At 47.2% G+C, this 18,606-nt stretch overlaps 1 protein-coding gene across 1 annotated transcript in view; it reads left to right on the forward strand.

The window, feature by feature from the left end:
* Positions 1–18,606, forward strand: part of XYLB (xylulokinase) — a 46,929-nt gene that overhangs the window by 21,303 nt on the left and 7,020 nt on the right. The window contains exons 11-18 of the mRNA XM_006200764.4: positions 1,557–1,597; positions 2,159–2,274; positions 3,010–3,125; positions 3,814–3,887; positions 8,005–8,101; positions 13,722–13,780; positions 15,229–15,316; positions 17,704–17,798. Coding sequence (XP_006200826.1) covers positions 1,557–1,597; positions 2,159–2,274; positions 3,010–3,125; positions 3,814–3,887; positions 8,005–8,101; positions 13,722–13,780; positions 15,229–15,316; positions 17,704–17,798 — 686 coding nt within the window. The remainder of the gene's footprint in view (positions 1–1,556; positions 1,598–2,158; positions 2,275–3,009; positions 3,126–3,813; positions 3,888–8,004; positions 8,102–13,721; positions 13,781–15,228; positions 15,317–17,703; positions 17,799–18,606) is intronic.

Here is an 18,606-nt window from a genome sequence, read left to right on the forward strand (position 1 = left end):
GGAACGGGCGAGGGCCTCCCTGTGCTTGAGCAGTTTCTGTGGAACATCACACAGAGCCCTGTTGTCAAGGCACAAACACGAACACAACAGGACCCCCCCCCCAGTGTTCCGGCCGAGATGAAGTGGAGACAGGCTGGTGGACAGTGGCCTGATTTGAGGGGCAGCTCCCAGTTCCCGACAGCTGTAAGAGTTGGGGGGTGTCCAGTCTGCCTCAGAAAAGACCAGAATGGTCGGTGCACAAGCACTAATTCAGGACAGTTCTACACTTTGTGGGCCATGTTTGTTTTCCTTTCAAAATGAAAATACCTTCATCAAGTCTCATTAGAAGACTGCATATTCTTACACCTACTCTATTATAACTAGAAGAGTGTCAGGGAGAATCATGGTCCTGCTTTTTAAACCCTGAAGTGTGAGATTCTGTGCATGTTGAGAGAGAACGACAGGGAAGCAGCCTCCTAATCTTTCCTTTTGGACTGTGGTTTCAGGCTGTTGAAGATACCAGATAGCCTTCAGCCAGTCCACCCTAAGTCTGACCTTCAGTTTGTTGCTGTCTTAAATAATGCATTTGTATTGTGCTTTTTTTTCTTATTCACAAAGGATATCTTCTCATTGCTGACAAAAATTTTAAATACTACGACCCAAAGGAAGGATGTAAAAATCATCCACAATCCTTTAACCCAGTGATAACACCGTTACAATTTTGAGGGCTGCCCTTCCAACCTTCTTTTTCTATGCCCATAAATAAACATACTTTATTTGAACAAACCAGGGCAATTTTTTAATGCAACATCCCTAGTGGTTGTCTAAGGTTTTGTTGTTCTGGCATTTACCTTGTCCGTCTCCCTCGGCTGGAGGTGGCAGACAGAGGTAGGCATGGCTTCCAGAGTTTAGACAGTGCAAACGTTATCTTGTCCCTTGTCCCTGAGGGACAAGCTCTTGGAGGTAGGATTCCTGAATCCAAGGCTCCGACACACCCTGCTGATTGTACCTCAGGAGCAATGTGTGAGGACACCTGTTCCAACCCACGTTTCTCATTCATTCATCCATTCATTCACTCATCGTTTACTGAGCACCTGCTCCATGGCAGGCCTTCTTCCAGTTCCGGGGTGTATCAGTGAGCAAGGCAGGTAAGCATTGCTGTCGTGGGCCTCACATAAGGGGACAGTCAACAAAACCTTGCCCCTTTCCATACCGCTGTGGTAGGGGAGAGCCCCTCCCTCCTGCCTTGCCGTGGTCTTCCTCTGCCATTTGTGTCCTGGTGTCTTGACTTGGCCCCCTTGGTTCTCTGTACTCCTGGGAGCGCCTGACGGTGGGTGGGGAGTTTGGACCCCTTTAGATGAGTTTTCCCAGCCCAAGTCAGAGGCCCTGACTACAGAGACTCCCCCCGCTGGCCCTTGGGGCCTCTGGAGCCCTCAGGTCACTCTGTTCCTAACTTTACCCTAGCTTGTGGATTGGGGTGGGAGGTGGGTGCTGCGCTCCCATTCGGGGGGTGACTGGTTTGTTTTGTATCTCCCATGTGACCTCCAGCTAACCACAGCCTCCCCTCCCATTCTCAGCGTCACTGGCCGGCATGAGGCTGGAGGAAGGTGACATTGCGGTAAGGTGACCTCTTACACCCACAGGTGGGCTCAGCTCTTTCTGCCCTGGGGATGAGGGTGCTAGGTCTTGGCAGCATCTTTGGTGCCTGTCAAGAGCTTCCAGGGTCAAAAGGCAGCTGAGGGAGGAGACAGGGAGACCCAGGCCCCAGGACCTGTCCACATCTCCTCTCTTAAAGCGCAGCTGCCTTTGCTGAGCAGACAGTCCCCTGCCTGCCTTGACAGTGGCCAGACCTGGCGAGCACAGTGGCAGAAGGGTCAGACCTCAGGCCAGAGGATTGTGAGCTCCTGAGGTGACAGACATAACCCAGGCTTTTCTGGGTTTGGTGAACCAGTCATCACCCAAACCATTAGTTAGAGGCTGTTGTGGTAAGTTCTAGAAAATCGACCGGAATCCAAGCAGCTGACTGTGGACTCATCTGGTGTGGGAGGGTCAGAAGAGGTTTCTCTGAGGAGGTGATGTTCACTCCGAGGTCTGCAGCGTGAGGAGGGAAGCGGCAGGGTCAGGGCGGGTGGAGCTGGGCAGAGACGGAGGCACCTCACCTCTGCCCTTCCCTCCCCAGGTCAGCCTGGGCACCAGCGACACCCTGTTTCTCTGGCTCCAGGAGCCCACGCCCGCCCTGGAAGGCCACATCTTCTGCAGCCCGGTGGACCCGCAGCACTACATGGCGCTTCTGTGGTAGGCTGGGTGGGGAAGGCCATGTGGCGCCCCCACAGGTCATTCCACTGCAGCGGGGACCCCAGGGACTCACTGCCGAGAGCAGCGTTGGGTGGGAAGCCACCTAGGACCTGGAGTCTCTCCCAAACCCGGCTACAAATCCCACCCCCAACAGCTGTGTCCTGTGTGGCCTGAGGCCCATCTGAGCCACACTTTGCTGGTTAACAGAGAATAAGAGGTTTACTTCACAGTGTTGGTATGACGTGTCTGGCACGTGGTGGACCTTTGACTAATGGTAGTAAGGATGTCCTGCTTCCTGACCATTCTCATGGAAAGGGTCTGCTCTGAACGCTTCAAACAGGCATTTGGGGACCCACTGGAAGCTACTGAGGAAGGTTTTTCTGGCCTCTAAGCTCCAAGAACCATTGGAGAATATGTGGGTCTGGTAAATCTAGCCAGCCCTGCTCTTGTCCAGATGGTACAATGTGCTGAAACCACATGTCCGTCTCTCCCTTGGGCTCTTTCATGGTGACCTCCTCTATAAACAGCCCAAGACAAGTGTGCTTCCTGGTGACTCCCAGGGCCGTGTGCTGCACCTGACACCTGAGGAGGAACCTCAGATCCCTGTCTGTGCCCTGGCTGGGGTTGTGGTCCAGCCTGACCTGCAACCCCTCTACCTGAGACTTTTCACCAAAACCCCTGGGTCCGGTCAGCAAGCCCTGGGTCCTTCCCTCAGGGTTGTATGCACTTCTACAGCTTTAAAAATGGCTCCCTCATGAGAGAGAAGATCCGTGATGAGTCTGCTTCCCATTCCTGGAGTGAGTTCTCCAAGGCACTGCAGTCCACGGAGATGGGGAACAGTGGAAACCTGGGTAGGCTGTTTGGGGGTGCCCGGGCCTGTGAAGGGGCAGCAGCTGCTGGTGGGAGGGGCAGGGCCTGCGGCCCCCTGAGTACAGGGAGAGGTGGGCCGCGGAGAAGCCAAAGGGAGCCATGCCTGTGCCCCTTGAAGCCCCTGGTGGCATCAGACATGGCAGCCCCAGTGCCCGCTCTACCCCAGTGTGCCCCCACATGCAGCATTCTGCCACAGACACGAGGTCCTGTCAGGAGAAGTGCCCAGCTTGGGGGCAGGCCTTCTGAGCAGGGAGGGGACAAACCTCCCTTGGTGAAACCTCTGCTGCTGGCATTTTAGGGTTAGTGGGGCAGCTGCCTAGTGGCCTGGGCTGCCAGGTGAGAGTAGGAAGAACTGCTTCTAAGAAAAGCTAGCCCAGAGCGGGGAGGGTATAGCTCAGTGGTAGAGCGCATGCTTGGCATGCACGAGGTCCTAGGTTCAATCCCCAGGACCTCTGTTAAATAAATCAATAAAGCTAAAGAAAAGCTAGCCTAGGCCTTTCCAGTTGCCCTCTGTCCTGCTGAGAGTACTCACAGGTCCCATCCAGGGGGCGAGGGGCCTGGGGGACAGAGATAGAGGGCCATCTCACCCTGCTGTTTCCTAAAGCTACCTAGAACCTGATCTCCCGTTTCTGATCACTGATAGCTAACTTCTCCCTGGTCTTGTTTCAGGTTTTTATTTTGATGTAATGGAGATCACCCCTGAAATTATTGGCCGTCATAGGTTTACTGCAGAAAACCGAGAGGTACGTGCATCATTGGTCTTAGAGCTAAGTTGGCTCCATTTTTGACTATTTAACAAATGCCTATCGAATTACTTTAGTTTTAGGGACCTTATTCATTCACTCAGCTATTGATAAAACACTTAAAATTTGTTTTCTTTATTGCAGTATAGTTGATTTACAATATTGTGTTAGTTTCAAGTGTACAGAAAAGTTATTGTTATTTTTTTCAGATTACATTCCGTTTTAGGTTATTAGATACTGCATATAATTACGTGTTATGCAGTAAACACTTGTTGCTTATCTATTTTATGTATAGTAGTTTGTATCTGTTAATCTCATATTCCTGATATGTCCCTCCCTCCCTCCCTCTCCCCTTTGGTAACCAGAAGTTTATTTTCTATATCAGTGAGCCTGTTTCTGTTTTATATATGGATTCATTCGCGTTATTTTTAGATTCCACATGTAGGTGATATCATATAGTATTTGTCTTTCTCTGACTTACTTCACTAGGCATAATGTTCTCTAGGTCCGTCCATGTTGCTGCAAACGGCAATATTTTATTCTTTTAAACAGTTGAGTAGTATTCGTGTGTGTGTGTGTGTGCGTACCACATCTTCTGTGTCCATTTAGTTGTTGATGGGCAGTTGGGTTGTTTCCATGTCTGGGCTGTTATAAAATAGTGCTGCTGTGAACATTCGGTTTCATGTATCTTTTTGAATTAGAATTTTCATTTCTTCTGGATATGTACCCAGGAGTAGGATTCCTGGATCATATGGTAGCTCTATTTTCAATTTTTTAAGGAACCTCCATACTGTTTTCCATAGTGGCTGCACTGAACTACATTCCCACCAACAGTGTAGAAGGGTTCCCTTTTCTCTACATCCTCTTCAGCATTTATTATTTGTAGACTTTTTGATGACAGCCATTCTGACCAGTATGAGGTAATACCTCATCATGGTTTTGATTTGCATTTGTCTAATAATTAGCACTTTTGAGCATCTTTTCATGTGTCTGTTGGCCATATATCTGTATGTCTTCTTTGGAGAAATTTCTGTTTAGGTCTTCTGCCCATTTTTTTGATTGGGTTATTTGTTTCTTTTGTTATTGAGCTATATGAGTTGTTTGTGTATTACGAAAATTAAGCCCTTGTTGATTGCATCATTTGCAAATATTTTCTCCTGTTCTGTGGATTTTTTTCATTTTATTGACTTATGTCAGAGAATGTTTTGTCTATGTTCTCTTGTAGGAGTTTTATGGTGTCATGTCTTGTATTTAGGTCTTTAAACTATTTTATGTTTATTTTTGTATATGGAGTGAAGAAGTATTCTAATTTCATTGATTTACACGTAGGCATCCAGCTTTTCCAACACTGCTTGCTGAAGAGACTGTCTTTTCTCCATTGTACAGTCTTGCCTCCTTTGTTGTAGATTAATTGGCCATGGGCATGTGGGTTGATTTCTGGACTCTGTGTTCTGTTCCATTGATCTGTTTTTGTGTCAGTACAGTTTGATAACTGTAGCTTTGTAGTATAATCTGAAGTCTAGAAGGGTTATGCCTTTAGCTTTGTTCTTTTTCCTCAGGATTGCTTTGGCAATTCTGGGCCTTTTGTGGTTCCATATAAATTTTAGGATTATTTGTTCCAGTTCTGTGAAAAATGTCATAGGCATTTTGATAGGGATCACGTTAAATCTGTAGATTGTTTTGGGTAGTATTTTAACATTAATTCCTCCAATCCAAGAGCCTGGGATAGCTTTCCATTTCTTTGAATCATCTTCAATTTCCTTTACCATTGTTTTATATCAGCATATAGGTCATTCACCTCCTTGGTTAAGTTTATTCCTAGGGTTTTTTGTTTTTTGTTTTTTTGATATGATTTTAAATGGGATTTTTTTTTACTTTCTTCCTGATATTTTATTATTAGTGTAAAGAAATATAACAGATTTCTGTATATTAATCTTGTATCCTGCTACTTGCTGAATTAATTTATTGGTTCTAACAGTTTTTGTGTGGGAACTTTAGGGTTCTCTATGGAGTTTCATGTCATCTGCAGATAGTGACGGTTTTACCTCTTCCCTTCCAATTTGGATCCCTTTTACTTCTTTCTCTTGTCTGACTGCTGTGGCTAGGACTATGCTGAGTAGAAGTGATGAGAGTGGGCATCCTTGTTCCTGAATTTAGCAGGAAGGGTTTCAGATTTCACTGTTGGGTATTATGTTGGCAGTAGGTTTGTCATAGTAAAACATACTTCCAATGTGCCAGGGTGCACGCTAGGTGCTGGGTTATCAGCAGAATCTAAGACAGATGTCATACTTCCTCACAAAGAGGGGCACGGGACACCAAAGGATCCTCCCCGAGCTAACGTGTGCTCCCACGGACGTCCCTGAGCATCACAGAGCCTGTTTCCTTGGCGAGCCTTATACTACACCCCCCACCTCCAGATCGTGAATTTCCTCCTGATTAAAAGAGCTTCTGGGACAGGAGGCACCAACATTTGTGGGCGTTTATTAAGCACAGTTTAGTTCCAGGTTCTGTGCTGGTGGGTTTCTGTATGTTTCTGATTTCCTCTCAAAGCAACTTTGTGAATTAGTAGTATCCCCTGTACAGATGGAGAGATTGAGGCTCAGAGAGGCAAATAAGGCGTCCGATGCACGAGGGCGTGGGTGGTGGAGGGGGCCCAACCGAGTCCTAGGGATTTGGTCAATACTTGCTGCTTGGAATTGACTTTTCTGTGAGACACTTGGTTGCCAGAGTCATCGCCACGTTTTCGATTGGACCTGAGAGACAAGTGACCCTAAAAAAACGTCTGGGGAGCTTTAGTAAGTCATTCTGCCTAGTGACTGTAGCAGTTAGGGTTGGAGTATACGGCCGGTGCTGGCATGGCATACTGAGTGGTAGGTGGAAAGCTTTATATAAAGTGTAGGGAGTTCATCTCTGTCTCCTGATAGGGGTCAGTTTGGTTTCTGACGTTCATGGAAAGAAGATATGCCTGTTCTCCTTTGTGTAAAGCTGCCTAGGTTTGTTAAGGAGAAGGTGATTTTCTTTGTTCATTCATTCTCTCCACAGATATGTGTGAGTGGTGCCAGGCACTGGGGACACAAAGGAGAGCAAGACAGGGGGATCACTGCTCCACAGACGGAGCCCAGTGTCCAGGAGAATGTAATCAAATGAGTGCACGCACGATGTGGTGTGGGATGCAGCCGAGATGGGAAGGGACGGGAGCAGGGGAAAGCAGGGGTGGGCCAGGGACTTGCCCTGGGTGGGGTAACCAGGTGGGCCTCCCTGAGGAGGTGGCCTGGAGGTGGAGACTTGAGGGATGAGAGGGACCCCACATGGGAAGTGTGGGCAGACTCCCGGCAGAGGGAGCAGTTTGAGGAACGGAAAGCAGGTGAGTGGGGTTGGAACGGTTCCCCAGGGAGGGGGTGGCACTGTCCATCACTGGTCTCAGGAGCTGAGGAGACGGCTAGGCTGGAGTTGGTGCCGTTCGGCATTAGCCCGAAGGGCGTGCCACAGCATGCGTTCCCAGCACATGCCCCTGGCTCTCCCTGAGTGAGCGTCAGCTGCGGAGTCCAGGCCCTATTGTCTGCTTTCTAACATCCCTAAGGCAGGGACCACCATCACCTCACTTTTGTTAAAAAAGACAGTGAGGCTCAGCAAGATTTATGTAACTTATTCAAGGTCAGTGAGGCTCAGCAAGATTTACGTAACTTATCCAAGGTCACAGAGCTGATCAGCAGAGACAGAACTTGAACCCTTGTCGGCGTGAGACTGAGTTCTCTGATGCTCTGACTCCCCGCAGTGATAAGCGCCTGAGGCTGTGAGCGCGTGGGTGCGAGCGTGCGTGCGTGTGTGTGTTGTGTGTGTGTGTGTGTGTGTGTGTGAGTGTCTGACAGGCAAAATTAGTTGTTCAAGAGCCCAACTGTGGATGAGCTCCAGTGGAGGCCTGAGTCGTGGGCTCCGAATCTGGGCTGTGGTTTAAAAAGACTCCACACACATGCACAAAGACACACACATACAACACACACACACCATACATGCCACACACCTATACACACCTACACACCCTACACACACACCACATACACGCAGTGAGTTGACAACGAGAGTTTCTCACTCTGTGCCCACTTTCTCCTGGGGACAGGTCTCAGCATTCCCTGGGGATGTGGAGATTCGAGCACTGATCGAAGGACAGTTCATGGCCAAGAAGATTCATGCTGAGGGCCTGGGCTATCGAGTCAGTAAGTGAGCTGCTGCTGGTGGGCTTTGGTTTGGGTTGGGGGCCAAGGGTCCTGCCCATACCCTGAAGGCTTGAGACCGTTCTTGGCCGTCAGGCCGGGCTCAGTGGCCACTCTGTTAAGACTCCATTACAAGGGCCTCGTGCAAGAGGGAGGTGGAGCCTGGCCCCTGTGTGTGTATATTTGTCCCTCTGGGCAGCTGCTGCTGTCAAGAGAAAGTAGAAAACTCCTGAAGCTTGTGCTCGAGGGCTTCCTCTTGATACGTTTCTGGATAATCCAAGTTCTGTGTAGTTTATATTTTATGCTTTAGGATGCTTTAAAAATAAGCACTAGGTAAACCTTTTGGAAAACCTGTTAGGCAGCGTTGACTAAGGCTGCATACATGCCTGCCCAGCAGCCTCACCTCCCGGCGGGTGCATGACAGGGACGTGTGCACATGTTCGCTGTAGACGGACAGGACACTGGCCGTGGCCCTGAGCTTAGCAGCCCCACGCTGGAAACAGCCCAATGTCCGTCGATGGTAGACAGGATAAATGCATCGTGGGGTGTTCAGGCGACATGATACTGCACAGAAATGAAAGTGAACCAGCCTCAAACACCCGCAGTAAAATGGACGAATCTCACAAATGAAAATGGTGAACAAAAGAAGACAAACCCAAAAGTATGTGTGGCAGATTCCCCAGGTGTCAAATTCAAAGGCAGGCAAAACTATCTGCTGTTGTTAGAAGCTGGGGTAGTTAGTAATCACCTTCTGGGGGGCCTGGAGTGCCTCTGGGGTGCTGGTGAGGTTCTGTTTCATGGGTTACACAGGAGTGTTTAGTTGTGAAAGTGTGTCCAGCTGTCAGCTTATGCATGTATGTATTTCAGGTTGTGTGTTGTAGTTTAGATAAACTTTTTAATAGAATGAACTCTGTAAACATTCCCACTCCTCTCCATCCCACCACTCAGAGTGTAAAAAGGTCTCCAAAGACTTCAAAGCTCCCTGAGAAATGAGACCTGGTGAGCAGGGCGGGGTGGGGGGTGCTGAGATGGGCCCGAGTGCCTGGCAGGAGGGTTTTCCGGTGGTCAGGAGGGGACACTCTGGGGAGCTCTCACCCCCAGCCCAGTCTGCAGGGAGAGGCAGTGAGGGTGGAGGGCTCCTCCTGGGCTCGGGGGCGGGGGGTGGTGGTGGTGGCTAGTGCGGTCATGTCATCATCCCCAGCCTTGGAAGGGATTCTTGTGCAAAACCGCATTAAGTTACCTATCCTCTTAGCAAGCTTAGGAGCAGAATCAAACCTGTCCTGCCAGCTCTGCTGGGTTCCCTTTCCAACAAGGTCACATAAATGAACACACTTGAACTCAGAAAGGGCTGCACAAAGGGGAGGCATCATCCTGCCCGCTGCCATGTGGGCTGACTTGTTAGCATTTTTTCTTTTCTTTTTTTCTAATGGAGGTACTGGGGATTGAACCCAGGAGCTTGTACGCGTTAGGCATGTGCTCTGCCGCTGAGCTATGCTGCCCCCATCACATTTTTTCTTGATCAGTCATAATCTCATCTTAATAACGTCTAAGGAGAATAAAAAGGCATTTGAAGTAAGACTGATGATCATGATAATAATAGCTGCCAACATTTATTGAGCACCTACTGTGTGCCCAGCCTGGTACCTAAGTACTTTATTAATAAAAACAGTGTCTCTGGGGCATCACTCCTGCTTCACAAAGTAGGAAACCAAGACTCAGAGCGTTCCATCACTTGCTAGAGGCTGGAGAGCTTCTGAACCAAGCCAGTCTGTCTGCAGACTCTGGGTTCTTAACTGCGGGGCTACATCTACTTCTTTAAGGAATGATCATTCTTTTGATGTTTAGACACCATTACATGTGTGCACCCAGCTGGGCAGGGCTAAAGCCATGGTCCCTTTTCAGCTTGTCTCTATGTACATTTCGTTTAGGTTGACTTAAAAGAGCAACAAAGCCTTATAAAAGCAAGTCTGCAAAATAAAGAGAAGAAAACTACCTTTAGTCCTGTCCCCTCTCCCCAGCCACCTGCACCCTCTGGACGTATTTTCTTCCAGTCTCCTTTATGACCTTATTTTCATAAAACCATAGTCCTGTTCCCTTTGTACCTACAAAGGGTACATACAAACCCAGAAGTGTGTCAAAACCTTCTACGTGGTGCTTTCCATCACTCCCAGCTGACTTTTCCCGCAGTCGGCAATAGAGCACGTTTTGCTTTTCCAGTGTGGAATCACACCACAACATCTTCCCTCGTCCTGGATTGTTTCCTTAGCAGGCTGACATTCCTTCCCCTTTCTCCAGCCCAGGCACGCTTCTGATGGCTGCGGATGAGGATGGGGGAGGCTGCAGGGGCTTACAACATTTATTTGTTTTTAAATACTTGCATAATAAAGGAACACTTCTTCTTGTGAAAGAGTCCCGTGACACGGAATTTAGGGATCTAAGCAGATCTAAGAGATTACAGAGCTCTCAGTCTCTGTTTTCCCTCCCTGCCCCCAGCTTCCGCAACAGCACTTACCCTGAGTCCTTGGGGGAGGGTGGGGGTGGGGAGCAGTAACTCTGTGTTTGAGACCTCTACATTTCACCAACACCACCCAATGCTTGGCAGGTTTCTCTGTCCTGGTAGTTTATGTCCCTCTGGAGGGTTACTATGCCACCTACCTTGCATGGCAGGTACAGCAAGTCAGCACTTCAGAGCTCATCTCTCCTGGGAATTTAATTTATTTAAACTTCTTGGCTTTACAACTTTTTGATAGGATTACATAAAAATATGTTTTTGTTTGTTTGTTTATTCAGCAGTCTTTCATTGTTACAGCACAATGGCTGTGCTTTCTTGACCATCTCCATTTTAACCTGAAATGGAACTATGTCTTTTACTAGATGGAGGTTTATTATTTTTTATTGTGAAAAATGTCATGCATACAGTAGCATATATGCTTCATACAGCTAATTGTATAGCATATTAATAAATCAAGCACTTGTTCCTGAACACTCTGGTTAAGAACTAGAACATAGAAGGGTGGGTATATAGCTCAGAGGTAGATTGCATGTTTAGCATACATGAGGTCCTGAGTTCAAACCCTAGTACCTCTACTAAAAAAAAAAAACACAAAATAAATAAACCTAATTCTCCCCCGTAAAAAAAAGAAATAGAACATTTTCAGAATCTTAGAACCCTCCTGGGTACCCTCTTCAGTTTCATCCCCATCAACCCCCAGAGGTTTGCATTATCATTCCCCTGAACTTCTTTATGGTTTTGACAGTTATGAATGTATCCCCCAGATTACACTGACTTGTTCGCCTGGGTCTGAACTTCATGGTATATGGAATTATACTGGACGTGTTCTTATGTGACTCGCTTCTATAGCTCACATTACGTTTATGAATCCGTCCGTCTCAGTGGTGTATCTATTAGTTGTTAACTCTCATTGCAGGATAGCATTCCATCCATGACTATACCACAATTTATTTATCCATTCTTCTGTCATACACACTTGGTCTTTCCTGTTCAGTTTTGTGAATAACACTGCCATGAACAAGCTTGTAAATGTCCCTGGCTGGTTTTTCTTTTTCCATCTCTTCCTCTTAACTGGCCTTCGTAGTAAACTGACAGTTTACTGACTACATATGCTCTTTCTAGACCTTATCATTCTGGCTAGCATAATGTTAAAATTTTTTCTTCATATACCTTTAGGTAGCCCCTGCTTACATAGGTGCCCCGGCGTCACACACCATCACCTGGTGTCCTATGCCACCTGCTCCACTCAGGTACACCGTCCCTCTGGCCCCTGAAAATATTTCTACTACTTCTTTTTCTAATAATTACCCTTAAATTTTTAACATAGGTACTAAAATTTATGGTTTTTATAAAATCAGTATTTGGAATTTACATCCTATTCAGTCATTACACTCTCCACTCAAAAGATGTAATGTCCTCTCTCTTTTTTCTTTACCTCTCATTTTCTGGTTCCAGAAGGTTACTGATTTGTGTGCATTATACATCAGGAATTATTTAAGTTATGTATCCAGCTGGTTTATTTGATTACTGCTCTTTATTATGTGACACATCTAACTCGGCTTCAGGACATCCTTGACTGGTTCTTTCATGTAGAGGTGGGGGTACTTGTGGGGGGTGGTCTCTGACTGAAAATATTTTTATTTTACCTTCACACTTAAATGCTGCTTCTATCGTATGTGGAATTCTGAGTTGAAAAATCATAGTATTTCAGAACTTTGAAAATAATGTTCCATTGTTTTCTGACTTTTAGTGTTGTCAGTGAGAAGCCAGATGCCCATGTGAATGGTATTTTTTTTTTGCTAGACAATCTTCTAGAACCTTCTCTGTCTTCTCAGAATTCTAAAACTTCTCCTTTGAGTGTCCTGGCATAGAAAGTGCTGAGCCTCTTTTATCTGCATACACCTGACTATGCAGCTTGGGAACATTTATTATATGATTTCTTTAATTATTTTTTCCTCTGTTTTCTCTGTCCTTTGTTTTTTCTTTTACTATAATCCACAGTAGACCAGTGGTTTTCAACAGGGGCTGTTTTGCCCACCCTCCCCGCCCCCAGCAGCTATTTGACAATATCTGGAGATATTTTTGTTTGTCATAGTAGCAAAGCTACTAGCATCTCATGGGGAGAGGCCAGGAACGCTAGTAAACGTCCTACAATGTCCAGAACAACCCTCCACAGCAAAGAATTACCCAGCCCAAAACAGTACTGACATTGAGAAACCCTATATTAACCAGGTGTTAGCCCCCGGTCCTAATTTCACTCTGCTTTATTTCATCTTTGAATTTGTCACTATGAGCATCGATTTTGTTAACTTATCTGTCTGTCTATTGTCTGTCACTCCCCAACTAGAGAAACAAGTTGTCTGAGGGCAAGAATCTCACCTGTCTTGTTAAACCACTTATTCCCAGTGCTTGAACCACTTCCAGTGTCTTATAGGACCTGGTCTTGGGGTTCACACTCCATCATTTACACAATATCCTGTTTGTCACATGCATCAGCCCTATTGAATGTGAGAGGGGACCACATGAAGGTAGGAGTATCGGAGTAGGGACCGTTTGGAGGTCATTTTTGGGGTCTGACAGGTATACCTGTAAAGAGAATGTTTCTGGGTCTTTTTGTTTTTTTGTTTGTTTTGAGGAGGAGATAATTAGGTATTTACTTATTTATTTAAATGGAGGTACTGGGGATTGAACCCATCACCTGATACATGCTAAGCATGCATTCTACTGCTAGGCTATACCCTCCCTGCATAAATGTTTCTGTTAAGAATGATGTTTGCTGTAAATTTTGGATATATGTCCTTTATCAATTTAAGTAAGGCCCCTTCTATTCCTGGTTTGTTGAGAGATTTGGTTTTTTAATAGTTAAAAAAAATACACACATACAAAGCCTGAGAGCTGTAAGTGGTAGGTGGGGCAGCAGCCTCACAAGCAAGTTATGTGTGCCAGGCCTGCATGGACAGAGCCCACTCTGGATCACTCTCCCCAGTCCTGTGTGACCAGCAAGAGGCATTGGCCCAACACCAGCCCTTTGTGGCTGAAGAACTCTGGAAAACAGCCTTTTTTGCCTGGAGGGAATTGTCACAGCCATTTTTTTTTCCTTTTTCCTTATAGTGCCCAAGACAAAGATTTTGGCCACGGGAGGGGCATCTCATAACAGAGACATCTTACAGGTAAGTGCTGGTAGCAGGCCCTATTCTAGGGCCTCTTCCATGTCGAGCCAGACACTCAGTAGTAAGGACTGCCTCTGTTCCCACTCCTTCAGGGGTAGGGAGCTTACAGCTCATAGTCTCCCTGGAAGCCAGCTCTGTTACTTTGCAGCTCACAAAGCGAGCAAGTTCTGTCTAATACTCAGGTGAAATCCAATGTTCATCTCTACTCTCATACCAGCACTGGCCTCTGGAGTCACGCAGAAAGCATTTGTCCTTCCTGGAAAACCTTCTACATCTAATGCCAGTGTTCTTGTCTTCCTCAAGTTTTCTCCCTTCTAGTTTAAACATCTCTGATTTTCCCAACCGTTCTTCTTGTAATACAGTTGCCAGACCTTGTCACTGTTTTCCTGGTGCTTCATTATGCTAGAAAGAGATGCCCCAAAGTAGAATCAACCTACTGATATCTGACAGTCAGGCTGTCACATGGTGGGGCTGTCAATATCTTACTGGGACACTGGGCATTTTTGAATGTAGCCTGAGGCTGCCTTAGCTGTTTGAGTAACTGCATCAAGTGTTGACTTGTAATATACCTGTCTAAGGTAAGGTTCTCTAGAAGCAGAGCCTGATATGGGAATTCTTCTGTAAGTGATTAGTTGAGAGAGTACTCCCAGGAAAAAGGGACTGAGGGATGCAGGTAGGGCAGGGGAAGAAGGGTAAGCAAGGATAAGGTTTTGGCTGGAGTCAGTGTCAGCTCCATCCCCTGGGGAGATATGGAACATGAACTGTGCCCCAGACTTGGCTCCATCTTGAGGTGAGGGAGCCAACTGGCTACCCTAGGAAGAGGTGAGAATAACCTCCTGTGAGAAGCAGCCTCTGTTCAGCCAAGAGCAGTTATTTTGAGGAGGGGCAGCTGTGAGCCATTGGCAGCCAGTACTCACAGCATCTGGGCGAGGGGGTCACACCAGTCCAGTAAGGGGATCCAGATGGGGCATCAACAATATCTCTGATCAACTAAGACCCCAAGTCTTTTCTATGCGAGCTCCTCTTAATACAGGCCCTGCATTCTAAATTTAGGCAGTTTATTTTAGGGACCTACATGGAAAACTATATTCCTGTAAAACATGCCCTTATTAGTTTGGGCCTGTTAATATGAGTCTGAGGCCTGGCCATCTCCACCTTGACTATTTGCTAAGCATACTTTCTACATCTTCTTCTTTGTCTTTGATAAAATGGTTAAACAGTGCAGCGACAACCCAGAGAGCTGTGGTCCTCCACTAGAGACTTCTCCCAGGTCGTCCTGACCCTATTATCACCAGGGTGACATGGCCAAGTATACTTCCTTTAAGGCAGTAGAGGTGAGATGGAAGGTATCAGAAGACATGAGGAAGGAGATCCTGGAAAATGCATGTCAATGTCAGTGTTCCCTCTGAGGAATGAGTCACCACAGTAAGAACCTCTGTCTTTTCCAGGTGCTTGCAGATGTGTTTGGTGCCCCGGTGTACGTCATAGACACCACCAACTCAGCCTGTGTGGGCTCTGCTTACCGAGCTTTCCATGGTAAGTCCATGGATGGGGGAAGATGCCTCTGGAAGCGGTTGGGGCACTGGCTGGGCTGAAGATGGTGGAAAAGGGAGGTCAAGATGTTCCCAGTTTTTAGGGACATGGGAGGCTTGGGGCCTTTAGTTTCATTTTTCTTCCCTCCCAACAGCGGAGAACCAGCCCAAATCCTCTGTTCCTTTGTTCTCTACTTAAAGTAGGAAAGAGAGCAGGGTCCTAACTAAATGAGGCCCGGTCAGAGTCAGGCTCAACACAGGGACATAGGGAGAGGATGTAGGGCATGCTTGAGGGCATCCAAGTGTGGGTCTGGACAGCTGGTGGGCAGGAGAGGTGGATAAAATCCAGAGCTGTTTTCAACAAGAGCAGGAAGTTGAGACAAAGATGAAGGCTTCAGAGCCAAGCAGTCCAGCACCCTGGACAGCTCCGTGGGGAGACCTTGGCTTTGATGGAGGCCTCCCTGAAACTCTGGATAATATAGGAGTCTCCCCAGCCTCGGCACGTTCTGGGGGGAGCAGCACAGGTCCACAGGGCGTTCTTCCACCCATGTGGTCATTTGCCCTGTCCTCTGCCTGCGCGGGCTGCTCCTCCAGCTGCTCATATACCAAAGGGCGTTGTCTTTTCCCTCTAGCAGAGCCATTCTTCATACATTTATCCTTAACTTTTTAACCCATCTATTTAAATTTGTATTTTTTCTGTCTACATTGAGAATTAGTCAGGGCCATAGCTTTCTGTTAATAATTAACCTCTTACTCTTTAGTTCCCCTCCCTCTCCATCCTATATGCCTCACCCCACCTTCTGCCACTCCTATATCAAGATCATCAGGCAATTTATTCCCAGACTGTTACATTTTTAATCAAACTTTACATCATGTTGGCTTTTATTTCCCCTTACCTATGAGTTTGTCTGCCTTTCTTTTCTTTCTTTTTTTTTTAACTCCTAAAGATTTCTTTTTCCTTCTTTGTTTCTATGCTAGTTTTGTTGGAACATACAGCCTGAATACATTTTAAAGAGGGAATTCAGTAGGTGATCATTTTCTGAGGGCTTGCATGTCCAATAAGAGCTTTGTTTCACCCTCCCAAAGAATGCTACTTTGGCTGGGCAGAGGACTCTAAGTTTAAAATATTTTCCTCAGAACTTTGAAAACACCATTCCAGAAGCTTCCAGTCTTCAGTGTTGTCCATGAGGAGTTGGGTTCACTTTCTGCTCCTCCTTCCACTGCAGCAGGAAAGGAAGTACCCTTCGGGGCCTCCACTGATATGCCACACTGTGTTTCTTCCTTATTCTCCCTTTTCTGTGCCTATTTTGTTGCCACCGGTTACGTGGGGCACTGCCCTGCTCTGCCCTCCAAAACCAAAGTCTGAGCTAGGTTCCTGCACACCAGTTCCCACCCGGAGGCACATCAGCCACTTTCCATGGACATCCATTCTCTCCACCTGGGTCCGGGGACAAAAGCCAGTCATGCAAAGCCAGTCTGGGAGTGAGTGGAGGGGGACCAGGGTCTTTGGAGTAGTCTGTCTGCCGGCCACCCCACCACCCACTGCCCCATCATGCGCCCAGCTCCGGGCTGGGATTTTCCAGCATTCGGTGAGAAAACTGGGTCTCACATCTTCCGTGGGCCCTCCTTCCCTCTGTGTGGTCCTGAGTTTCCTTTCCATCTGATACTACTCCTCAAATTGCCTGGAAATCCCTCACTGTTTCTTGCTCACCAATGACAACCTTCCCTCTTCCCAGCCCTGCCACTCATTTGCTTGGTGAGCATTTATTGAGTGCCTCCTGTATGCAGGCAGTGTGCTAGGCACCAGGGCTTCAGTGCTGGCCTCTCAGAGCTTCCAGCTCAGCCAGGGAGGGACCGTAAATAAATCTGTATCAGAAATGGTGAGACGTGCTGAGGGGGTAGACGGGATGTTTTCAGCGGCAGCTTTTCGGAGAAGAGAGCAGAGAATATTCCCTACAGTGAAAAGGCTCTGAGGCAGAAGGAGTTGAAAGAAGCCAGCGTGGCTGGAACGCAGTGAGCGGTGGGGAGAGTGGAGCCATGTGAGGAAGGAGAGGCCGGCAGACCCTCCCTTGTGTCAGAGGTCAGGGGTTAGTTGCCTTCTGACATGCGCTTCAGACAAACGAGGGCTGGCTGAAAAGAGGCCTGCGCTTGAAATTTTTCTTGTCTTTCTCTTGTTTTTTGAAAACGGTTTCATGGAGGCAGTTTATACAACATAAAAGTCACCCATACGGAAGTGTACAATTCAGTGATTTTTGCTAAATGTACTGAGTTGTACAACCCATCACCATAATCCAGTTTTAGGACATTTTATCACTCCAGACATAAAATGCTATCTCGGGGTAACGCCTCATTTGCAACGTGCACTGATGAGAAATGAGCTTTCCCTTCTAGGCCTTGCAGCTGGAACAGGCATGCCCTTTTCAGAGGTGGTGAAATTAGCCCCAAATCCCAGGTTAGCTGCTACCCCAACCCCGGGAGCTTCTCAGGTAAGAAACCATCAGAATTTATTCATGGTATTTGTGTTGTGAAAACCAACAAGGTTCTTTTTTCCAAAAGGTAAGTTTTTCTTTGTCACTTGCATTACAGTTGATGTGCTCAACTAAAAGAAAAGTTTTTTTTTTTTTTCTGTCAAGGAAACAGCAAAAGAAGCCAGGTTGTCAACTGAGATTCAGAGATAGTGCTGATTTTCCAGCCCCAGGGGTCAGATGGCTCACTGAGCATATTTTCTTATGCATCAGGGTGGCCCCTCCTGTTTCATTGTGTTACAGAAGCCACTGAAAGGCTCTGTCACTGAAGCACAAGACGTGCTGGATTTCTACCACTCATTTGAAGTTTGGATCTAAGACAGCCGTGCAAGTCACTCAGGCCAGGAAATCTCTATGAAGGCACATGCCACTTCTTACAGGTTGGGTTTCCCGGAAGGCAGGCCCTGAGATGTTAATTAGGATGTGGGAGACTTGTTAGGGGGCGCTCTTGGGATCTGCATCTATGGAAGGGAAACGGAGGAGGCGGACTGGGCAGTAGGGGAGGTGAGCTGCATTGCAGTCTCAGTGGAGCTCTCAGCCAGTCCTACAGGAAGTTCTGAAGCTGGGATGACTCTTTGGAGTTTCACCCAGTTGTGGTCAGGGGGATGGGCCTTTAGACCCCAAGTCAATCAGTCATTGCATGCAGGCCCCCCAAGGATGGGGTAAGGCAGCTCCCTATAGCCAAAGCAATCCCCAGAGGGAGGCTATCAGCTGAGGGCTGGGAGAGTAAGTTCTCAGTTTCTGCAGGGCCGGCTGGGTGGTACACCAG

The sequence above is a fragment of the Vicugna pacos genome, chromosome 17 (genome assembly GCF_048564905.1).
Source record: "Vicugna pacos chromosome 17, VicPac4, whole genome shotgun sequence".
Classification (NCBI taxonomy): Eukaryota; Metazoa; Chordata; class Mammalia; order Artiodactyla; family Camelidae; genus Vicugna; species Vicugna pacos.